This window comes from Cimex lectularius, unplaced genomic scaffold (assembly GCF_000648675.2).
Source record: "Cimex lectularius strain Harlan isolate CLEC.00 unplaced genomic scaffold, Clec_2.1 scaffold366, whole genome shotgun sequence".
In the NCBI taxonomy this organism is placed as follows: Eukaryota; Metazoa; Arthropoda; class Insecta; order Hemiptera; family Cimicidae; genus Cimex; species Cimex lectularius.
The window spans coordinates 316,506-331,989 of NW_019393020.1; the positions used below are offsets into that span (position 1 = coordinate 316,506).

Genomic DNA, 15,484 nt, shown 5'->3' on the forward strand with positions numbered 1-15,484 from the left:
GTTCTTACCTCCTTGCGGCATTACAGGCCCGCAGGTGATTGTGTCCTCTCGTTCATGAACCATCATCAGTCCTCCTAGCAGGAAGTCCCCAGGGATCTCGCAAGACCGTTTGACAGGCCAGTCGACTTTCAAGTCCTCGATCCGAAGTTTCTTCTCGACCCGATGGTTCATCTTAAGTCTGCTGTCGCTGGCCGATGTGTTCATCCAATTCCACTCGAATCGTTCATAGTCCAAGACCCGATACGAATCATTCTCGTAGAACTGGGTCAAGGTGGTGTTGTTCGTGAATATGTCCTCGGGCCAAGGTTTGCTGTTCAGGATGGTATGGGACTTGTGGCATATCATGAGGAAGAGACCTAACAACAGCATCTCCTTTGTGGTCTCTTTCTGAAACCAAAATCAATCTAAAATTAATTTTGCAAATGCATAAATAATAAAAAATTTCTGGATTTTATACAACGTTTGTGATGCGAGTTAAGAATTATGAAATATTAGTGGCAACCTAATGTCCTTCCCCTTATACTTTTTCGTTCCCTCATTATTTGAAATTCGAAGCTACAGAAAATTTATCTTTGTGGCAAAAATATTAATAACTCCTCTGGAAAACTGTTTTATCCCCAAAACAACGAAATTAAAAATAAAATTTCTATGAATTTGCCTATATTTCAATTGTTCAATGGGAATTGGATTTTTCGCTTAAATAATCCTTTGTTATTGAACGTACATACACACACACAATATATTATATATATAAAAGTGATAAACAATGTAATGAAGTAAAAGAGAGGTGGTTTAAAATAATGATTTTAAATGAATTCTCTCCGGCTCTCAAACATGTTTCAAAGTAGATTAATAAAAAGTGCAAAATTCCAAGCGTTTTAAGTACCAAGGGCAAATATTAAATTAATTTTAATCCAATTGGGTAGGATATTGGTATATTAATCGCACATGAAATTATTCTAAATCTATCGGGAAAAAATGCGATAAAGAACAAATATTCACTGTGTTAACCAAATTATTGATAAATCAACAAACATTTTAAGTTTAGATTATAGGGGGAAAATCTATCGAAAAAAGTGTATTATGTATATAAATCTAGCTGCTAATAGAACCGACATTAAATAGACTTGGATCAACTCAAATGGCATTGGAGAAAAGTAGGCAAGGAGTCACACAAAAGGCCGAAGAAACAACTAGGAAACTAGAACTAACACAGAGACAAGATGTATAAAATAGACAAAACAGCAAAATGGAAATTGGCAGGACGCACAATGAGGGATATTATTTAGATAAATATATGTAGCCAAGTCCTAACGCAGGCTTCCAATTGTAGTATGATGAACAGAGTGACAAAAAAAACGGAAGGACGACATACTAAGCATAAATATATATAGGAAGAGAAGGAAAGAGGCAGAGAGAAAGTAGAGAGAGAGAGAGAACCGAAAGAAAAGCGAGTGAAAGAGATATGAGTAAATAGATATATAGATACATACATAGATAGAGATATATAAATAGATAGATAGACAGATATACAGGCAGATAGATAGAGAGGGAGAGAGAGAGAAAAAGAGAGAAGCGAAAGAAAGAGCGAATGAGAGAGAAAAGTGAGAGATATATAAGTAGATAGATACATAGGTAGATAGATAGGTAGATCGATAAAGAGAAGCGAAAGAAAGAGCGAGTGAGAGAGAGAAAAGTGAGAGAGATATAAGTAGATAGATAGATACATAGATAGATAGATAGGTCAATATATATATGGTTAGGGATGGTTATGGATTNAGATAGATAGATAGATAGATAGATAGATAGATAGATAGATAGATAGATAGATAGATAGATAGATAGATGGATGGATGGATGGATAGATAGATGGATGGATAGATAGATAGATGGATAGATAGATAGGTAGGTAGCATCGCAAAAGTGGTTTAAAAAAAGTGATGAGAGAGAGAAAGTGAAAGAGAGAGTGAAAGAGAGCGAGAGAGGGGTGAGAGAGAGAAGCGAAAGAAAGAGCGAGTGAGAGAGAGAAAAGTAGAAAAGTAAGAGATGTATAAGTAGTTAGATAGATACATAGGTAGATAGATAGATAATAGATAGGTAGATATATAGAGATAGAGAGAGAGGAGCAAGAGAGCAAGAGTGTAACTGATTAAAAAAACTAAAAGAAATGAACTACAAAAAATACAACATTAAAAAATACAAATAAATTTAAAACTTTAATCTTTACTGAAAATTTATAAGGCCACGCAGCTGATAAACTTTTAACTTTCAACATGTTTTTCCAGACTTTCTCGACTAATTGAAAAGAAGTCGTACTTCTTACTTTATACAGATAATAAAATAATTTAAGTAATAAAAACGTTATATCGTTTTAATTAAAGCAAAGTAAAAAAAGTTGATTATTTCTGGGTTACTTGTAATCTACTGTTATTCCCTGAATGCATTCCTAGATAAGAACTATAATATGGGTCAGAGAGAGTTACTTTTGTTTGGGTTGGGTTTCCTTTCAGGTAAATTCTGTAAATTTTTATAAAGTTGGTAATGGAATAATGGAAAAAAAACTTATTTGAATTATTTTTTCAATGAAATATTGTGATAGTAGTAAAAAAAAGTCAATTAATTATTTTTATTTGAAAACATAGTAATAAAGTGTTTTGTTAATACATAAACATTCCAATTGATTATAATTCAACAGACAATCATGCTATTCAACAGAGAAGTGATATGTGCTTGGTATACCATAAGTGATTTTTAAGAATAATTTCTACTTTTTTATTTTGTTTAATTATCAACACAAAAGCTGAATAAATCCATTATATGTCGTGGTGTGATTGACCAAATATAACTTCTTTCAATTAATTAATTTTTAATTAAGGTTTTGGTTGAGATAAAAAAGTTAAGTGTCACGAGGGGGTTCGAACCCACGACCTTCGGCTAAATACGCCGCTGCTCTACAGCTTGAACTATCGTAACTTCGATCCACTGGTGAAAGTCCACTCCATCCAGTTAACGAAAATTACAGATCACTGTATACGATATCGATTTACACTGCCAAACCAATTAACGACAGGAGAAGGTTTTCTCGTTTTCATTTACCTTTTCACCCTGTGTGTGAAACCAATATTTTTCTCGGTGGATGAATGTGTGAAATATAAGATGTTTCAAAAATAATTCTTCAATATCGTATGCGTTCCATCATTCTAGCGGATTGGGAAATATAGAATTTCGATCTTTATAAGTTATGACGTATTATTTTATTTTCGTTCTTATCGAAGAATCATTTCACATCATGTCATATTAGTTGAAAAAAATCGCGACAAGAGTTTAATCACACGTTTTACATATTAAAAAAATTCATATACAGCAATGAACACGTCCAATCATACAGTGAGTCCTTTTCCATAAAACATTATTTAAAATAGTCATCTGATTTATATCATATAAAAAAAATGTTGAATGAAATCGAAGATTGCTCTCTAAAAGTAATGGTTTTCCATTTTTCATCATTCCCTTTTATAAACAAGCTTTCCCGTCATGCATGAAATACTGTTACACTAGAATATTTCGAAGGTGTGTTTGTCTCGAATAATTGATCAAAATGTAATAAAAAAGGTAAACGTTTTCTTTAGAAGATTAGGAAGTGAGCACGAAGTCGTTGTATCTATCTTCTCTGCAAACTGAATTATTTAAGCCAAAAGTTTTCACCTTAACATTAATTTTTGAACAGTGGTTTAGTAAAGAACAACGTATTCATGATTGTACGTTTAATATAGTTAATGAATTGTAAAATAATAGATTTTAAATTATATATTTACGTTCTATACAAATTAAACATTAATTTGAAATAAATATAACAATATCTGTACAAAACCGCTTGCTTTCAGTAGGCAGCAATTTGTATTTAGGTGGGGCATCGGTGGCCGCAATGGTTTAGGCGATGACACGGCGCTCACTGTAAGGTAAAGGTCCTGGGTTCGAATCCAGCGGCCCTGCAGTTCGAACCCGACATACAAATGGACTTTTTTTTCAAAAACACCGGCACCCTGAGGGTTTTTATGACCTATGCTGTTGTGAACCCTCGTAAAAAATTAAAACTTGTATTTGTTAGCAGGTAGGCCTGGTTTAGAACATTATAAATTATGAAAAGAAAAAATACACTTGTACATAAACAAAAACTTTTAAAAAAGGGGTAACTTTTTTTAAATTAGGGCTTTTATAAAGAAAGTAAAGTATCATAACTCCATTTACGTTTTAGTGGACAATTGTCCAAGTTACTTCTTTCAATCAATTAATTATTCTTTTTATGTAAGGTTGGTTGAGGTAAAAAAGTCAGTGTCACGAGCGGGATTCGAACCCACGACCTTCGGCTAAACACGCCGCTGCTCTACCACTTGAGCTATTGTGACCTTGATCCACTCGGACACTAACTTCCCATCTCAACCCCACCTTTCGAATTTTCCCTCTTTTTGCCATTTTTCAAGAAAATTCTAAAGGTAGGTTGAGAATGGGAGGTTGGTGTCCGAGTGGATCGAGGTTACGATTGCTCAAGTGATAGAGCAGCGGCGTATTTAGCCGAAGATCGTGGGTTCGATCCTTTCTGACACCAACTCTCCATCTCAACATTATTCAGAAATCGTGAGATGCGGTCTGGTGTGATGTAGGTTTCAAAAAACCATTTTCTTTATCGTGCCAACGTTTCGATCTTTATTGAGATCATCTTCAGGGCCTGGCATTTACAAACATTGTTTTAACCATCTCAACCTTCAACCGTTCTAATTTTCCCTCTTTTTGCCATTTTCAACGTAAACAAACACCTTGAGCCCTGAAGATGATCTCAGTAAAGATCGAAACGTTGGCACGATAAAGAAAATGTTTTTCTAAAACCTACGTCACACCAACTCTCCGTCTCAACCTACAACTGATCGAATTTTCCCCCTAAAAAGATTTTCTTTATCGTTCCAACGTTTCGATCTTTACTGAGAGCATCTTCAGGGCTCAAGGTGTTTGTATACGTTGAAAATGGCAAAAAGAGGAAAAATTAGAACGGTTGAAGGTTGGTATGGTTTAAACAATATTTGTAAATACCAGGCCCTGAACAATGTTTGTAAATACCAGGCCCTGAAGATGATCTCAATAAAGATCGAAACGTTGGAACGATAAAGAAAATGTTTTTCTAAAACCTACGTCACACCAACTCTCCGTCTCAACCTATAACCGTTCAAATTTTCCCTCTCAAAATGGCAAAAAGAGAGAAAATTTTGTGAAATTGTTTTTTGTGTAAATGATGGTTCTATAAACAGATTTGTGATAACTCAGAAATCCGTGAGTATGAATATCATTTAGAAAAAGTGAATCGACATACTCTTCCCTTTATTATTTATATAAACTTTGTATTATTTGTTAATTACGTTAGATGTCTAAGAGTTTAGTTCTTCGTCTAAATCATGCGTGATCAATAAATATTCGAAGTTACTAACTACTAACGTTCATTCATTCATCTACTACGCCCTGGAATCTATCCGGTAAGTGATGCAATTTCACATTAATTGACGGTCCTTGCGCATACGTGCTAGGGAAAACTTCACGTAAGGACTAAACGTTATTATATGTTGAAGAAAAATGTTAAAAGCTTTTTGTTCTATTGAGCTTCTTAAACAGTAAATTGGGGGGATTTTTTTGAAAACGTTTCCACGTTTCACTGCACGTACGGTAAGTAAATCAAGTTATACGCTCGGCCTTGTAGTAGATGCCAAATAAAATTCCTGAATTCGAACGAATTGGAAAAAGAGCCATTAACTTAAGGTCGTTTTGTTTAATTTGTACAATTGCCAAATCAAATTGGTCCGATCGGATCCGATAATTTTTCAGGCTTTTTGCCATTCTCGCCCGCACTTTTTTAATTTGTACTCAAAATACGTTTACCATCTCTTGTTTAATTAGTAGACCTGTATTATAATTTTTTTCATAATTTTTTGTTTGTTTTGAGAATTGCAATATTTCGGCTTAAAAATTAAATAAATTGTCGTTAGTGAATATTAAAGATTCTGTGGATTTAAAATAAGAAAAAATGTGGTTTGACATAACAATTGGTTTGACATTTCATTGAACAGTGGATTCTCATGAAACATAAAATGACAGCGATTTGTTCACTCAGTATTATTTTGATTTATTACTATTGTACTCAAAAATAAAACTATTTAATCCAAGCAGAATATCCCTAACTCTAAATTCGTAATTATAAAAGCTGAAGTATTTTAATGAAGTTTAGAAAATCTTTAATCATTGAAGCATGTAAAATCTAAAACTAACTCAAAACCTAACCTTCCCAAAACGAAACCTAACCCTACTTAACCCAGCCTAACCCTTTTTAAGCAAATGCCAATCTTTGCCCTCTCCCTACCTAACCTATCTTAACTCTAATACTATTTTCATCCTTACCCTGTCTCGCCCTAATCCCTAAACCAACTTGACCTAATCCTTAACTTAATTTTAACCATTATTCTAATTATAATCCTTACCCTATCTTCACCTAACCTATTCGGTCATTAACCTAAACTGTAACCACACGTATCACCAATCACTATCTGTTCCTTCTCTAATCTTCTCCGTAACCCAAACCATAATTATAGCCAAAATCCTAACCTTATCCCAACCTGACCTATCCCATTTTTAACCCTAACTTTAAACTAACATATGGTTGAACCATATCCTGTCTTTACTACTACTTTACCTATCCCGTTTATAACCCTAACCCTAGCCCTCTAACCCTGAGTAACCCTAATTCTCTATATACATAACCGAACCAACCTAATTCTATTCTTTATTCTAATTTTAATTACCTAACCGTATAGTCATAACCTGAAGCCAAAATAACACTACTCCTTACCCTAGTTTGAAACGACATAACCGTAATAATTTTTACTTAACATAATCCAATCCTTACCTTATCCCAACCTGACCTATCCCATCATTAACCCTAACTGTAAACTAACATATGTTTGAACCATATCCTATCACCTACTTTACTTGGTTTGAGGCTTTTTAACCCTAACCCTTGTCTAACGTAACCTTAATTCTCTACATACATAACCGAATCTAACCTAAGTCTATTCTTTATTCTAATTTTACTTACCTAACCGTATAGCCATAACCTGAAGCAAACATAACACTAGTCCTTACCCTAGTTTGAAACGGCAATAACCGTAATAATTTTTACTTAACATAATCCAATCCTTACCTTATCCCAACCTGACCTATCCCAACTTTAACCCTAACTGTAAACTAACGTATGCTTGAACTATATCCTATCACCTACTTTACTTATCCCGTTTTTAACTTTAACTCTCGCCTAATGTAACCTTAATTTTTTACATACATAACCGAACCTAACCTAATTCTTCTCTTTATCCTAATCTTAATTGCCTAACCGTCTCCCCTTCATAAACATAACCTGAAGCCAAAATAACATTAGTCTTTACCCTAGTTTGAAACGGCAATAGCTTTAATTATTATTTACGTAATCTATTCCTTACCCTAATTCTAATTGTAATATTTAACCTATCCCATCTGTAACCCTAACTTTAAACTAAAAACCGAACGTAACCCTAATCCTTACTTTATCTCTACTTAGCCTACACCGGCCTAACCTTACCAAAGCTAACTTGCCCATAAACCTAATCTTAACCTTAAATTTCACAGCTCTATCCACCCTAAACTAATTGTAATTCCAGGCTTTTAGCATTTGCCATATTCATCGATACTTAAAATCGGCTGGAAGAAAACGTACAGATTGACTACGTCTGTAATCTCCGAGAGTAAGAGACTACCATTCTTGTCGAAAAATTTCGAAAGTTTTGATAGAACAAACAATTGTTATTACTTAAATATACTTAAGAGGACATGACCAATCGGGTATACCGAAGCCGGTCCATAAAAGGAAGAGATTAATTAACCGGCATAATCTTCAGTCGCTTTGTAAAGCAATACTGTACATTGCACCTGCAACATTATCGTTATTAGCACTATGTAACTGGGAGAGAGGCACTTCTCTCTTAATTAGAACTATGTTTCAGCCGTATGTATTTATACAGTGTAACAGTTTGTGTTGTATGAACATTACTGTTTATATGAAAAGTTACGTATAAAAGTGGTCGTCTTTTTGAAAGAATATTTAAAAAAATACGTAAAAACCTTTGTTACAGTATTTAATATTGATACATACAAGAAGAAAATAACAAAAGAAAAACCGTACAAAAAATCGAAGATTTTTCGTTACGAAAAATCTATTTAATTATCAGGAAAAGTGGATAAATCATGAAGTAAAAAAATAAGTGCAGAGATATCAAATAAACAAATACAACTGAACAATTTAATAATAAAAACCTTTTCTCCTCTAAGCAAGCCACCAGAAAAATGATTTTAAACTGCAAACTAAAAAATTAAAAAACTCACTGCAAACAAATAAAATACAATATACCTTAGGCTATTACATTTTAGTACAAGAACCCACGTTGCTAAGTATTGCTGGCATGTACGACCAAATATAAAAGAAAGAAAGAAAAAATACATATCGAGACCGAAACGTTGAATTCACCCAACAATAAAAACAAGTAAATTTCGAGCAAATATAACAAGTCTAGGCTTATGTCAAGCAAGGTTGGGGGAAAAATATATAAAAATAAAACGAGTCCTATGCTCAACAGGACTTTGATAGGTTTTGTTATTTATCAATTGAACAAATCGAATAGAATTTGTTTTATTTGATAAATAAAATGTGAAAACATATTTTCTAATAAATTTTATTGAAAACTGTTTGGTTAAGGAACTTTACTAATTCCATTAGAATTCTTGGTCCGATTATAACTTCTTTCAATTAATTAATTTTTATGTAAGGTATTGGTAGAGATAAAAAAGTCAGTGTGACGAGCAGGATTCGAACCCAGGACCTTCGGCTAAATACGCCGCTGCTCTACCACTTGAGCTATCGTGACTTCGATCCACTCGAACACCAACTCGTGACACTGACTTTTTTATCTCAACCTTACATAAAGATTAATTTTTTTACTAATTTTCAAAAACGTATATAATACACAACCGAGTGACAAATTTATATACACCCCTAATTGTTATGATTTATAATGTAATGGGTTTGTATTACAAATATTTATTCAGAACACAGGAAATAAATATTTTTCTTCATTAAACATTAATTTTTCAGTAAATAAGAGAAAAAATTATTAAAATACTAAAATTAAACGATTTTGTCTGCGACAAAATTATAGGCACATGGGATAAAATCAATTTAAGACAAGGTTATAATATTTTGTGCCATTACCACTTAGTTTTATTATTTCCAGTAATCTTTCTGGAATGGATTTGTACAAATTTTAAATCTTGAGGCAAATTATTCCACGCAGTGGTGACAGCTGTTTTAAGTTCGTCGACAGAGTTGTACTGGTTACAGTCTTGATATACCATCCTCGATCATTTTCCCCATACATTATCAATAATACAATTAATTAAGGTTTGTAGTCGAGATAAAAAAGTCAATGGTACGAGCGGGATTCGAACCCACGATCTTCGGCTAGATACGCCGCTGCTCTACCACTTGAGTTATTGTGACCTCAATCCGCTCGGACATTAACTTCCTATCTCAACCCCACCTTATGAGTTTTCCCTCCTTTTTGCCATTTTCCATTTCGTTTTGCTCAATTGGTAGAGCAGCGGCGTATCTAGCCGAAGATCTTGGGTTCGAATCCGGCTCGTGCCATTGACGTTTTTATCTCAACTAAAAACCTTAATTAATCGTAATATATTAATTGGTCAAGCGGACCACGAAATTAGGGAATTATTTATAATTTTCAAATCTGGTGAGAGTGCAGGCCATTCAAGTTTTTCAATGCTGTTCTGTGAAAACCTTTCTTTAACAATTTTTGCATTGTGTATGGGTGCGTTGTCCTGCTGGAATATTGGAGTCCCTTCGTATAAATCGCTGAAACTAGTTTTTTCTTTGTCCAGTAATTTCTCGTAATATTCCGAATTGACCTTTTTTGGAAGAAAACAAAGATTCCCTTTTGTATTACACCCAATACACCCCAAAATCATCAAAAATTCACCACCCATTTGGCGCCGTTACAAAATTTTTTCTTCTTTAGTTAGATCATGAAAGTAGTATGTGTATCTGTCCGGGCCGTCCAAATTGAATTTTTTTTTCGTCAGTTTTGCCAATAATCTTCATTTTTCAAAATGTGGTTTTCAGCAAATTTGACACGGGCTGGTTTGTGGTGGGGTTTCAGAGATGGTTTGCGTTTCAGTTTTCTTCGTACTATGTTTTCAGTTTTTTTAAGGAATCTCTGAACAGTTCGAACAGAAACATCAACACCTGCCTTCTCTGCGATGGCTTTTGCAGTCGAAAAGCTGTTTTGAAGCAACGCGCCGATGTACGATTTGTCCTTCTGATCAAGGACGATCTTCCAGAGCCCCTCTTCCGTAGTCTTCACCTAGTCGTATTATCTTCGAAACCGATGAAAAACTTCGTTTTATGCATCGGGCGATATTTCGGCGGCTCATTCCATCTTCATTGAGCAAGTGAATCAACCGGCGCTCCTCATCAGAAAATCTTCTTCCTTTGGGCATTTTAAAATAACTTTGAATTGCTCCAAATGAACTCACAGTAATCACTTTACTCGAAGGCACGGTACAGTGAATACTGAATAAATCATGGAGTTATGAAATAAACGTAAACAAAATGTGTGTCTATAATTCTGTCGCAGCTAAATCAAAACAATACTGTTTATTGTAGATGTACTGAGATGTACATTTGTATAATATTATCAGATCAAGCCATTTCCAGAGTTAATTTTCTTTTAATATCATGAACAATATTCTAATGGCAAAATAAATCATTTTTGACNGTCAAAAAATGATTCACCGTGTATATCATTAAGTGTGTAGTATATAATAAAATTTCAAAAACTTATTATTAGTTCAAATGTAAACAACTATATATGAACAATTTGTTTTACGAATTGTAGCCATGTTATATGTAATTTGGTAATTACTTTCTTCCAGAACTTCTGAACATTTTGCAATGGACTCCTTGATATGGTTTCTGCGGTCTTTAAGTAAAGCAAAGTTTATCCGAAAAAAAACATTTCTCAGCAGACCCAGTAGTAAATTTTTGATTGACATTACATCAATTTCTGCAGTAAACCAACATTTAAAATTCTAAATTAAAGTACCCAAAAGTACAGAAAAACGTTAAAGAAAAATTTATGATAAAGTTTCATGACGTTTGGTCAAACTGTAGCACTGAAAATGTAATTTGAGCAATATACACACAGCGTGTCCCGAAATAAATGTTCCCTTCTTAATAGCGTAGTTTATTTGACGTAGAAAGTTTGTTATGGTTTCATTTCACAGGTTAATATGAAGTTAAATATCTCACGTAAGCTTTTTTTTTCTTTTTTTTTTATTGGCCTTATGGTCTTGCATATTAGCCATGGTACGAATTCTTGTGTGTTCAAATTGGGGGTTATCGGGAAAAAAGGGCCAGAGGCGACGGAGGGAATCGAACCCACGACCGCGGCGTGAGCGTCTCTCATGCTAACCACTCGGCTACCGCGGTCCCCTACGTAAGCTATTGAAAAATACATTGTGTTCCAAGGATTGATTAAAAATATCATTCAATATTTTATTAATTAAATTATACTTAATTTTATATGACTTTTAATCTTAACTAATTTTCAAGTGGTATTTTATAAAAGAAACTGTTTTATATCTTGAACAAATTATTAATTAAAAGGAGAATGCTTTATTTTTATATTTCATTTTTTTTTTAATTTTTGTTCAAAAGGTCAGATGTTTGCTCACCAACAATAAGGATCTGGATCTGAATGAAAAAACTTCAATTGTTATCTACCAATCTTTCGAGGTATTTTAACGACATCATCTTGGCAAAACAATTTTAAAGTTTGTTTAAAGTGTACTTAACAAAAACATAATTATGATTTTAATAGACGGTTTCAAATTTCTTGAAAATCGACTCAATCCGAGAATGCCAAGGGCTTTAAAACAACCAGAGTTTTATGAATTCATAAGTAACGTGATGTAGACCGGGAGATTTATTGTTTTTGCAAGTAACATAAACAATGCAAGAGTCTCGTAGACTTCTGCTCCAATCAATAACGTTGTCCAATGTAAAGAAAGTGGACGTGATCAATCTGGGTAGAATACAAATTTTCAAAGTAAGTTTTCCACCCTTCAAATTGTATTAGATTCATATTGAAAGATCTTGAACTACCTTTTTGACCCTGAATAAGAAAGTTTTACTGTCCATTATTTTTATTAGGTTTATCTTAATGTCATCTTGGAAGTTCGTTTTATTATGTTTAAGTAATTGCTTAAGATCCTTTTTACATATAGCATAAGCTGTGAACGTTTCTTTTAAATAATGAGAATCTTAAGTAATTTGTGGAGTTTCTTGAGCTATATTTTTTGTTAAAGAATTCTTTCGTGAACCAAGGATTTCTGAGCAAGTAAGTAACCATACCTAAAGCAGTATCAAATACTCTCAACTAAATTTTAATAAAGCTCAGTAGGGTTCAAACAATTGAAGTATAAATCATCAGACAGGGGAAAAAATCATTATAACAATCAATTTTGAAATATTAGAAAAAAAATATTTTCTTTATCGTGCAACGTTTCGATCTTTATTGAGATCATCTTCATGGTCTGGGATTTATAAATATTGTTTAAATTTTACAAATACATGTAGGATATGAAAAAATAAATTTATACAATGCTAGAAAATTTTGGAATAAAAAAATGAATTTATAAATGCTAGAATATTTTGGAATAAAAAATAAATTTTTNAAGAGTAAATATAAGTAAAATTATACTTTAACTATTTATCAGCTGTCCTCATTTTCCTTTGGTAAATTAAATCAAAAGTCTTTACTGAATTATTTTAAAACAAAGTTTTTCTTTATATTTTAGAAAATTGTTTGAAATGTAAAAAAAAACACCGTTAATTTTTTCACTAGGATGATTATATCCTTTTCATGACGGAAGTGACGTTTATTAGGATTACAAAGAAATTGAAATATAAACTAAGGATCAAATCAAAAATTCAATAATTGATCTTCCTAATGAATTTTATCCACACTACTGTCAGGAGCAGATTCATTTTGGAAGAAAGGATAACAACTGAATGATTGATGACGACCCTTTGAAAACAGGCACAAGATCGTCCTTGGTTCTGATTAAGAACTCACTGAATTATTAATAACAACGTGAAAAGATGGCGAGTAAATTATCTTTTCTCAGAAAAACACGAGTTTATATCAATCCTTACATTTTGTTGTTTAAAAAGTAAATTTTCATGATTTTGTTTCATGTCGTGTCGGGTTTTCCGATCGATTAATCTCACAGTCCATCGAGTCGTGATCGCGTTAACGAAAATCCGTTTGACAGAGGGGCTAAAAAAAGGGATAAATACTGATTAACGAGCATCAGATTTGTTAATAACCTTGTCGCGATTGGTGAAAAGTTTGCTTGTTACAAATCTTCAGTTTTCTGAAATAGATGTTTTTCTAAAATTTGTCTACCCGCGAAATCAAATCTTGTTAAATTGTTTTGTACAAATCTAGTTCTCTCTGTAAACTTTTTATTACTGTTGTCAACAAAAAAAACCAAACAACGTTTCGAACTACGTACTAAAAATAGTACGTAATAAACGTCACTTCCGTCATGATAGGATATTAATCATCCTAGTGAAAATATCAACAGTTTTTTTTACATTTCAAACAATTTTACTGAACTTATGAAGTTTTCTAAAAATATAAACAAAAACCTTGTTTTAAAATAATTCAGTAGCGACTTTTGATTTAATTAACCAAAGGAAAATGAGGACAGCTGATAAATAGTTAAAGTATAATTTTACTTATATTTACTCTTTAGTTTTTTTAAAGAAATTACCAAATATTAAAATTATCTATACCACTAACTTTAACAATAAATTATTAAACTAAGGCTTAAGTTAATAATTTAGATATTTTCAGTCGAAAACATAAAAAAACGGGTTTTACAAAAATTCAGAATTTTTAGTTTTTATGATTAATCGGAGATCGTGAAATTCGGTCGGCCGTGAAGTAGGTTTTAGAAACACGTTTTCTTTATCGTGCTAACGTTTCGAACTTTATTAAAATCATCTTCAGGGCCTGGGATTTGTAAACATTGTTTAAATTTTACAAATACATGTAGAACGTGAAAAAATGAATTTATACAATGCTAGAAAATTTTAGATTTAACAAAAATTATACAATACTAGACAATTTTTGATTAAAAAATGAATTTATACAATGCTACAAAATTTTAGATTCCGGAAAACACTGAGTGTGTACAAATACTTTGAATCTAAAATTTTCTAGCATTGTATAAATTCATTTTTTTAATCAAAAATTTTCTAGCATTGTATCAATTCATTTTTTAATCAAAAATTGCCTAGCATTATATAATTTTTGTTAAATCTAAAATTTTCTAGCATTGTATAAAAATTAATTTTATTAATCTAAAATTTTCTAGCATTGTATAAATTAATTTTATTAATCTAAAATTTTCTAGCATTGTATAAATTCATTTTTTTAATCTGAAATTTTCTAGCATTGTATAAATTCATTTTTTTAATCTAAAATTGTCTAGCCTTGTATAAGTTCATTTTTTAATATACTTTGTCCGTATATTAGTACGTAATACGTAAAACAAAAATATCCTCTCCTTATTAAAATTTGTGATTAAAAAAAAGTATATGGGCGGCGTTCTTTTAATCTTTTTATGCTCTATTGCCTCAGCCATCGAGCTGAAAATCGTTGAAAGAAATTAAATTATACTTGCTTTACGAGATGATAAAAAAAAATCTTCAGCGAAAAATTTACAAAAATGAAAGTTAAAACAAAAAAAATTTAATAACCTGTTCGATTTTTTCAATTTCGAATCAGGGAGATCCCATTTTATTCCTGTACTTCCTTTAATTGAGCATTGAAGTTGCAGACATGCTATTCTGCGCTGGAAATACATGGACATTAGATGTTATTTGTTGCCTAGCTCCAAATGCCTAGCTGCCAGTTGGCCATGTCTGAAATATGAGCGTAAATTTCACGTCTTTCTTACAAATGTAATTTAAGCAGTACCGAATTCACCAGTTGATTATGAGGTCTAGGTGTTCTTGGATTGCTTTAATACTAGGTAGGGTCGCGGTGTGGTGGTATATCGAATGGTATCACGATATTTGATATGATTTGTGGTTTAGAACGTGTAGTATCTCAGCTGTTCAGATTGTGATGAGGATTGATCTTAGTACACTCCCTTGCGGGACGACAGCTTTTATTGGCACGATGAGTACAAAAAACCGAAACGATTCTTACTATAAACCCGCGATCTGAGAGGAATCACTTGAGGACCAAATAGTAGATATGATGAAGTATAT

At 32.4% G+C, this 15,484-nt stretch overlaps 1 protein-coding gene and 1 non-coding gene across 2 annotated transcripts in view; both read right to left on the reverse strand.

Moving 5' to 3' along the window:
- LOC106664043 (metabotropic glutamate receptor 6-like) overlaps positions 1-384 on the reverse strand; it is a 78,746-nt gene extending 78,362 nt beyond the window's left edge. Inside the window, exon 1 of the mRNA XM_024229823.1 lies at positions 9-384. Coding sequence (XP_024085591.1) covers positions 9-369 — 361 coding nt within the window. The 5' untranslated portion in view covers positions 370-384. The remainder of the gene's footprint in view (positions 1-8) is intronic.
- Positions 385-4,333: 3,949 nt separating this feature from the next.
- On the reverse strand, positions 4,334-4,406 carry Trnan-guu. The gene has a single exon. It is a non-coding gene; the product is annotated as a tRNA-Asn (tRNA).
- Between the last annotated feature and the right edge of the window lie 11,078 nt (positions 4,407-15,484).